General features: G+C 40.8%; 1 protein-coding gene across 1 annotated transcript in view; it reads right to left on the bottom strand.

The window, feature by feature from the left end:
* Positions 1-278: 278 nt before the first annotated feature.
* The window catches only part of igdcc3 (immunoglobulin superfamily, DCC subclass, member 3), a 57,870-nt gene continuing 48,361 nt past the window's right edge, over positions 279-9,787 (bottom strand). Inside the window, exons 8-14 of the mRNA XM_005724275.1 lie at positions 6,084-6,331; positions 3,822-3,986; positions 3,362-3,550; positions 3,047-3,151; positions 1,124-1,259; positions 765-975; positions 279-647 (exon numbers count right to left, since the gene is read on the bottom strand). Coding sequence (XP_005724332.1) covers positions 522-647; positions 765-975; positions 1,124-1,259; positions 3,047-3,151; positions 3,362-3,550; positions 3,822-3,986; positions 6,084-6,331 — 1,180 coding nt within the window. The 3' untranslated portion in view covers positions 279-521. The remainder of the gene's footprint in view (positions 648-764; positions 976-1,123; positions 1,260-3,046; positions 3,152-3,361; positions 3,551-3,821; positions 3,987-6,083; positions 6,332-9,787) is intronic.

Raw genomic sequence — 9,787 nt, 5'->3', positions numbered from 1 at the left:
CATAAAAAAAAATGTCGAAATCACTGAAACAAAGTCCTGAGGCAGAATATATCGAATCCCTGGAAGAAGGCTGAGATCTTCTGTGAACAAGAAGGTGGAATCATTGGTAGGTGAGAGTAGGCAGCAGGAGTCTTTGACATCCACAGAAAAGTAGAGATAAGACCAATAACTTATAACTGCTTTGACATATAAGTGATAAAGATATAGTGTATATATTTATATATATACATATATTTATAAACTTAAAAATAAAACCATTGTATAACAAGGACATTCTGGGGCCTCTGTCTTAGGTGCTGCCCAACACCAGCAAATTAACCAAAGACCAAAACAAAAACTAAGAATTCATCGGGCTTCAGATATACAGTCCTAGATCCTCCAGAACTCCTTTATAAAAGAAAAAAGTCTTTGCACAAAAGGAATGACGACTTTGAAAAAACAACAACAATCTGTCAACCTGAGTGAGAGAAAAGTCTGCGTGGACACTGGACAGTGTCGTGTGAATTGGCCTTCATACATTATTAGCCTTGGTCCTGCTGAGCTGCTCCTGCTACAGGAGTCTCTCGGAATTGGGTTTCCCTCTCCACGGCAAACTCATCCAGCGGTATCGTAGACAGCTGGGTGTTATTCAGCATGTAGGAATCAGACTGAAAACACGTGCAAACAATCAGACTGAGTATATTTCATTTAGTTTCAGCTTAGATAGAATATACTTTTTTTCCTTTAACATAGCTTTCCTCACTCTTTTCACTCTGAGGACCTACCATGCACATTTCTCTTGTGTTCGGCTGCATGAAAAGGCTCTCGAGCTCATTGCTGTCAACCGCTTTCTTCCTCGCCGCGCTGCCATTGACCTCCATCTCTCTTCTGGCAGCCCCGTTAAGCCCAGAGGCTCCCTGGGAAGACGAAGAAGAGTCCACAGCAGCGCCGTTCCCTGCCTGGGGGGTGGCCTGAACTGTCTTACACATCATTAATCTGGGGATTACACGAACATGCACACATTAAACGTTTGCCTGATTCTATACACACGATAGAAATAGACCCTTTAACAGCAACTATTGGCAAGTTATTTCACTGGCACCATTAACTGCCGCATGAATGTGCACGTCGTGCTAGTTCTGACCTGCCACGGTAGCTGAAGACGAGGAAAAGCACGCAGAAGATGATGCAGGTAATGCCGATGTGAATGCCGATTATGATGCCCGTGGTGGATGTTTTGCCCTGCTCATCTTTCACACAGTCGCACGGGCCGTCCAACACTGAGGAGATATTGCACACAACACGGTCACATCACAGCTGGGTGAGCTTGGACTGTTTATGTGGCATGAAGGTCAACTTGACTGATACAAAAGATGTTATGTGAGACTAATCTAGTTTCATGCTCCGTATTGATGTGGGCAGTGTGTAGCGGTGTGAAAATATTTCCATATTTGGTGGGTCACTGCAGTGGTATAAGGGGTACTGGCAACAAGTGAAAACATCTCTCCTGTGAGATTGATATACGGTCATATTTAGCTCAAATCCACCCTGTACTCCAACCACGTTTAGCCCTTATTTTGAGTGATGATTCTTGTGATTTATTGGGTTTTTCGAGCTGTCATCTCAGCTAAACCATGCCTCAAGTCCTGGACCAGTCTGATAAAGATTAAACTTGGAATCCAAGTAACAGAGAAACAACTTTGTGGAGGATGGCTTTGGTGATGTACACCCACAGCATGCTAGATGATGCAAGATTTGCTTGGCCTTCACTACACTTCCCCAGACTGCTCGTAGAATCTTGCAGCCCACACTGGGCAGACCTTTTGTGTTAAAGGTCCACTTCTTCCAAGATTAAGTGGAACGATAGAAATGCAGCAGCAATACTTGAAAAAAAAAACCCAGCGAATCATTTTTAGTGAGGATGAAGTGAGTCAGGTATGTCAGCTCATATGCGCCATACTGAGGATCAGAGGGCAGAAATCATTTGATGAGCCTGTGTAGGCCAAAGTCTACACTTTGCAGACAGATACGAGATTGGGAGAAAGAGAAAGAGGCGAGAGCCCCAGTAAAGATACTCTTTTTATAGCAAGATCAAAGGAAGGCGTGATATAACTGTATTTCTCTTTATCTTTGTAGTACATTAGTCTCTTGTATTCAAAAAGCATACCTCGAGAGATCCAAATTGCAGGATTGGCCAGGACTTTTCAATTTTCTACATTAATATTGGGCGAACACTTTTTCTAAATAAATATACTAGACAAACAGACCCTCTGTGATCTAGTTTTTCTCGCTGGCATCACTGAAAGATTAAATCCTGTAGTTCAAAATGCATTAACTCAAAATGCAGATCCAATAAAGAAAACATTTAAGTTTTTCAGAGACACTTTGCTTCTCTCAAATGACCTTTAACCATTTATTTCCACTCCGACAGTTCATTCTGGGATTCAGATCCTGAGTCCTGGTTTTGGATTTGTCTTATTTGCTGACCCATCTTGGAATGACACGCCATTCATTACTTTTTTCTTACATTTCCAGGCAAACATTTATTTTTCTTGAAATATTTTTCATCCTACCTAAATACCGTCAGAAAGACTTATCACATCAGGCTCACAAAATCAATCGAAATAAAAAGGATTAAACCCGTGGACACGTAGTCTATGATATATAGAGATGATGCATATGGGAAGCCTCTCCACCTCTGGAAATAGACATTGGTGAGATAATCAGATGACCTGTGGGACAGCGCCATCTCACTAATCCATACATCATCATGTGCATGATGATAATATTTGATTTATTTTTTAATTCACATCATAGTATTTGATTCAAGCTTCAGTTTTGTTTTTCCAATGAAACAATAAATGCATTTCTATTATTCTCAGTTTATTATTTTCCTTTTTGTTAGGTGTATTGTTATAATCTTTTTTCTCCACTGTCTGTCTTCCTGAGATTTTTTTGTCCTTGGACAACGTGATATGGAAATGTGGGCAGACTGTACATTTCCATATATCCACATTTCAAGATGACTGTATTTTAAATGATGGAAAAATGATAAAGAAAAATTCACCTGATTTGGCCACTGCCTCCCGAAGTGAAACAAATCGTATGGTGGCATTCCCGTCTCCATGCTGGTTGTGAGCAATCAACTTTATCTCATAGACCAGTGAGGAGTCTGAACAAAAGGAAACAAAGAAAGCAATCAAAACTAAGCACCACGAGCTGTTAGTGACACATATTTTTAGCTCTTGGCAAAAACAACTATGTAAACCCACTAAAGTGCATTAACAAACCATTCTGCATCACAGGCCCGCTCATCAGCGCTTACGACGCGTGACGCTAATTACCAATAAAAGCAATGATACAGTCAGCTGTCATGTCTCACCCAGATGAGTGATGTTGTACTGGGTGACGTTGCGAGGGAAGGCGATGGGCCCAGTGAACAGTGGTGTGTGCGCTCTCCTGTAATACAGTCTGAAGCCCTGAGGCTGGCCCATCTTGGAGGAAGACTCCCATGTTGCTTGTACAACACTACCGTTCACCACCTTTGTGTAGAGGGAAGGTGGAGCTGGCACTGCAACACAAAACAAAATGTAAGCCAAAGTAGTTAAACAACTATCAGAAATTTGATCAGGTGTGGGAAAAATAAAATGTGAGCAATAATATTTTTACTTTTTTCCTCAGGATGAACAAGCTCTAAAATATAAAGCAATGAGAGCTGCCCAATTTGTCTTATGTTTTATGGATGTTCTGCAACAATTAAGGTGAAATCGTGTGTTTTACCTGTGCTACAAATCTTGTGGGAGTCTTGATATTTCTAATTTTTTTTTTTTCCGCCAACTCACCCTCTCCGTGAGTGCTCTCTGTGACACTGTCCGAAGGTTTGCTGGCCCCATGGGATGTGTAGGCCTTCACATAGAAGGTATAATTGGTGGAGGGCTCCAGGTCCCTGATGATCTGCTGCAGCGTGACCTTACTGACAGCCTCCTCGTATTCCATCTCCGCCGAGTCTGAAGGAAGAAGGGTGGAGGGAGAAGAGGGGGAATAAAAGAAAGGAGGAGCCAAATTTTGAAACGATTTGTAAGAAAAATAGGAAAGACATAATTGGGAAAAGGAAGAAAAATGGAAAATAATATGTTTCTATTAGCACTTGTGCTTACTGCCCACTTCAGTGGGTTTTATCAAAGCATTTACAGTATTTAATAGCTAATTTAGTATCGCTCTGGGCCTCAGGGTGAATTGCAGGGGCGGCATAAGAAGATGGAGGGAGGAATCGGGAGAGTTGTTCAGGATGGGTTAAAGCATTTTATTGCTTTTAATTCAGCAATTCATCCAACCATAACCACTATCTACATCTAGCCCTCAATCCATTGGGCCACGCCACGCTGGAGAGGAAATTACAGGAAATACTATTAGTCGTCTCCCAGATCCCTTAATGATCAGTTAATAGATCAACTGAGGGGAACATCAGCAGGTGCTACAATGGTCTCCCCATAAAAACAAGTAAAAAAACATACACAGTTAATTGTACCATACCCACAAGGTAAAGAAAATAAATAAATGACACATGCATTTATCAAGTAGGCATGTAGGGACTTTTCTAGACACCAACTGACAGCGGAGAACCAATGTAAACATCCAAAAAAGTTGGGGGTCAGAGATCAGTCAGTCTGTAACCCCCTAACACAGAGTGTTAAGTTGATTCTGTTCATCTGGACGTAGCATTTTCAATAGGAGACACTTTTCATCATCCAAGTGACTTCTTCAGTGCAGGTTTCCCCACCAGCCGACACTGGCACCATTTGAGGCAAAGTCGGTTTCATGACCTTTAATAAGTAAATTGTCATGATTATTGACCAATGACCATGATCTATTTGACTATTTGCAGAGAACAGTCACAACATTGTAGGATGGTGAACCTACAATGTTTCACCATCCTACAATGGTGGATTCTGAGTTGGTCTTTCCCTTCTCACGTAAATGGCATCGTGGACTCAAAGCTCAAACTAGCCTTCCTCTCTGTCCCGGATGTGTGCATCACAAATAAAATGCAGATATAGCAAATATGCTATAAATTAAAACTCATATATGGAAATTTTTTGTGAGAAGGTTTAATAAACACTCCGGCACTTATTTCATGGTTCAGGCTTTAAAGGGCTAATCTACCATTTTGCAAAGTTGATTTCTCCCTGGAGGTTTGAGGTCACGTTGTTGAATTTTGCAAACAGTTTGATTCAAGGTGTGTGTTGGTTGCATCTTGTGAGAAAGGAAAACTGAAAATCACCACAAAAACAAATTATCCTTAAATATTATGAAGCTGACATGTGAAAACAGCTTCTTGTTGTTTTTTGATTTCTTTCCTTTCTGTAGACCTTGGATCCACCTCTTTGTTTATCTTTAAACAAAAGTATGTGTCAAGGTAATTCAGTGTAAAATACTAAAACATGAATTTTCCATAGGCACCATATCACCTTGGTCGTTGTTTCTTGTTTCTCATTTAATATTGACGCGATAACTCTTCCAAAGTCTGACACACCAAACTACACATGAGATTTGACATCCCTCATACTCTACTACTAGAAACCTGCGCTTACCACTAATGAAGGGTTTTACCTTACCAATAATTTGTATGACTGTTACAACGATGGCTGCTAGTTTGAAGTGGCGTGATAAATAAATGAAATAAACTGAAGTAAAGCATTAGCCTGAAGTGATGTGTGCGTGCGTGTGTGTGCTTACAAATCGCTTTTGTGCCTCAGGACCATCTTTGCCTGTGTCAGTGCCGTTCCTCATCATTTCATTACTGTAGCAGCTTATTTACATAATTGAATTATAATGAAAGTGTGGCAGCGTTCTCTTGTTTGCTGCCATTTGTAGTTATGCGAATGAATTTAGCCGCATCCATTCCTAATTCTTCAGTGAAAATGTCATGGGGCTCCTCAAACACTTATTTACTTTCAGAGCTGATTTATTCCACGTTAAGAGGCCTGTGTTTTTTCTGCCTCCTCTCATCTCACCTGGCATGCCTTTTGACACTGACATCATGTCACACTTGTTTTAACTAAAGCTTTGCTTTAAACTGTATCTGGATCTTCAAGAAGCCCCACCTGAGGTCCGGCGGATGTGGAGCACATAACCAATGATGTCCTGAGTGTTTTTATCAGGTTCCCTCCAGGACACCTGTATGGTGGTGGGGGAGAGGGCCTCTGCTTCCACGTGGGTGGGAACGCCAGGCAGTCCATCAGCCCAGAGCACCGTGAGGCGGGCACTGGCCTGCGTAGAGCCCGCGCTGTTCTCAGCGATGCATTGGTAGATAGCCTCGTCATTCTGACTGATGCCATATATTGTCAGTGTGCTGTGGAAGCAGCAGAGGAGAGAAGCAGGAAGCAGAGAGTGTGGGAAAGAAGAAAGGAAACAAGGAAGTTTAGTTTCTCTGGTGCAAATGTGGAACATAAGATTCTTACTATTGCTTTACTAGCAGTGCAATAGCTGCACCTCGTGTTTGAGCAGGTGAATTCGCTGCCTTAAATTCTAACTATGAGGAATTTAGGTGCCTTCTTTAGCCTTTAAACCTATCATGTTGATTCAGTGCCAGTGATAGCAGTAATGCTTCTTACAAACTGTAAGAAAGAAACTGTTCTGTATTATGTGACTCACATATTTGAAGTTTAGATGAAATGCTACAAAAACTGTTAAAATCTGGGGAAAGTAACTGCCCATGTTGGCTTAAAAAAACTAAAAAAACAGGAGTTGCAAACATTTTTAAGTTTAGATTTTGAAATTTTCTGCTCACAGCATCAACAACATATCTTCTTTAATTATAGCATCGGGGGCAGACCCATGGGGTGGCCATGGCAACCAGACTATAAAGTCTGACCTCCACACAAGACCAGTGGTAATGACTGGTTTTCTCCTTGGAACTTTCTGTTTACAGAACTGTTTCTCTACAGCTACTTTTCCTTCATGTACTCATTTAAACAGTGAACTTTTTAAAATTGTAAATATCTTATGAGCTTTACAGTATCAGCAACGGTTCACAATTAAAAAGGAAAAAAATGTAAATCGTGTATATTAAATAAGAGCGAGTGTTAACAAACAAAACCCCAAAATACAAAAACTGTTTTTCCTGTAGCGTTTTACCTCATCTCCATGCAAGAAATGAGCTCAACCTCCCCACCAATATAAAAATTGTCTTGCTCCAACACTGTGTAGTATTCTCTGTACCGCTGTCCAAACATTACTACTTATTTTCACAATTTTAATTTTCAAAACCAACTTTTGACAGTTTACACACATAAATTGCAAGAATAACGTTGGAACATTTTTTTTAAGTTGTCATTACACAAGTGTAGCACACCGTAATGTCTTTGTCCAAGAGAGCTGGTAGATTAAAGAGTGCTTAAGCTGCTAGCTGAAAACATCAGCCATCTATACAGTAACATGCATCTCTGATGGGCAATGTCTAGACAAGTCCCTCTAGGCTCCAGCGCACCTCGAGACTGAAGTCTTTATATGTCATAAACTAAAAAGTAGTGTTTTTAAATAAAGTCTCAAGAGGTATTCATGCTTGAATAAATCCATTTAATGTAGTATATCTTTCTCCTGGTAAGGACCACACAGAACAAAAGATGACTGCGACATAAAGTCAAGAGCACGAGTTACTGTGTTCAGCTGGGTGAGAGAAAAAGTGATTTGTGGCACAGACAGCAGGCAGCAGCAGTAAGAACAGAAGGTCCTCAATCATGCGGAGCACACACTAGATTCATCATGAACTGAATCTCCCATGGCAGTAGATAAATTTATATCAGTGCTTCAAAAAAATCAAATTTGCCCACATCGGTATAAACTGTGACATTTCCATACACACATGTGAACTCTACCTATGGACACACACAAACACGCACACACCTTTCTATCAAACCTCTGACACGCTGCTCTTTGTCCTCATTTTTCTCTACTTCTATCGCTTCCCTCCTACCTGGGTTGTCCTCAGTTATAGAATAAATATAGGGGAGCACTGTGTGTGTGTGCATGTGTTTACCTTATGTATGTACATGTGTAGGTTGTGTAGGTGTTTTTAGACAAGAATACATAATCCACTTTTCACATTCTGCCTGTCTTCAAGCAAAAGAAATAAATAGTAAAACATTTAACATACTACGGAAATGAGGCACTGCAGTGTAAAGCATTTCTTCATGTCATTGTTATGTCAAGGCCATTTCTGCTGTATTTAAAGTATAATATATGCTGAACAAAACATGAATATGAAATGGACTGAGCTATACCTTGAAGATGGTGCACCCCTTGGTCATATTATTTCTCGAGTTCAGAAGCATTTGCCAGATAAAGGGAAGTAAACTGTCGGGTTTGTGGCTCTCACGCTGTGTTTTAACTTTAAGCGAGGAAACTGAATGCAAACTGCAATATCCCGCTACTCCAGTTTGTATGAGTTGGTACAGCAGAATGTGACTTTTCTTTGATGAACAGGAAGCATTATATTAAATAAACTTTCCTCACAATGCTGCTATGAGGAAAAGAAATCAAAATATAGATGGGCTATTAGAAAGTAATGTGTCAATCTTGAACTATCCCTCTTCTCTTTATATTTTGCAGGAAAAATGGGAAATAGATGTAGTGATTTAACAGTTCTAACAACTCTATATATTTTTATGTGATCACCTTTATTATTCAATGAACTCGCTTAGGCAAGCTTTCCTGTAACTTATTGGTTGGTCTTTAGGAATAACTCCTGACATTCAAAGTTTCAAATTTCATCACTCCATCAGACCTCATCCATTTGCTTCCGCTTATCCTTTTTTAGGGTCGCGGGGGGCGCTGGAGCCTATCCCAGTTGACATAGGGCGAGAGGCAGGGTAGACCCTGGACAGGTCGCCAGTCTGTGGCAGGGCTAACACACGGAGACAAACAACCATTCACTCCCACATTCACACGTATGGGCAATTTAGACTGATCAATTAACCTATCCCCACTAACTGCATGTCTTTTGCCTGTGGGAGGAAGCTGGAGTACCCGGGGAGAACCCTGGCAAACACAGGGAGAACATGGAAACTCCACACAGAAAGATGGTGGATGGATTCCTGATGGTGGAATTTAGGCCCTTCTTGCTGTGCGGCAACACTGCTAACCACCATGCCACCGTCCTGCCACGGTGCTGCCATCACACCTATTGCCACTAATTTTCTGTCCAGTTCTTGTGTAATTTGGCAAAACTCAGCCTTTTATTCCTGTTTCCCTTCCTTAAGAATGGCTTCTTGACAGCCAGCACTAGATGGATCAACTGAAGAGCCAGATGCATCTGTTAGGTCTGTGTCAGGTCTTTGCTGCTTATTCAGATACCCTTCATCAGTTTTTTAGGCCTGCCACTTCTTCTTTTGTTTTCCACTTGTCTGGTTTTATCAGATTTTTAAAGGACATGCTGCACACCATGTCTGACAAACTGTGTTACTGTTCACAATTTTCATAGAGTCGCATAGATGGGAACAAATTATGTGTTTTGTGACAGGCTCGTCCTGTGCTTTGTGCTTTAAGATAGAATTTGTTTTGGTTGTTATGTGTAGACACAACGCAGGTTCATCCTTTGAGTAAGGTGCCCTTTTTATGGTGACTTATGGTTTAGGGGTCAGTGTTAAATGGCTTAACAAACAACAACAAATTCCTCTAAAAATTTTATAAGGAATGGACTGAAAACGAGTGAAATAGCAGATATTGTCCAAAGACCCCGGTAACATTACAGGGAGTGCAGAATTATTAGGCAAATGAGTATTTTGTCCACATCATCCTCTTCATGCAT

The sequence above is a fragment of the Pundamilia nyererei genome, unplaced genomic scaffold, assembly GCF_000239375.1.
Source record: "Pundamilia nyererei isolate P.nyererei 1_Seehausen unplaced genomic scaffold, PunNye1.0 scaffold00011, whole genome shotgun sequence".
NCBI classification, from domain to species: domain Eukaryota; kingdom Metazoa; phylum Chordata; class Actinopteri; order Cichliformes; family Cichlidae; genus Pundamilia; species Pundamilia nyererei.
The sequence above is the reverse complement of the archived record's forward strand: the minus strand, read 5'-3'. Positions and strand labels throughout refer to the sequence as shown.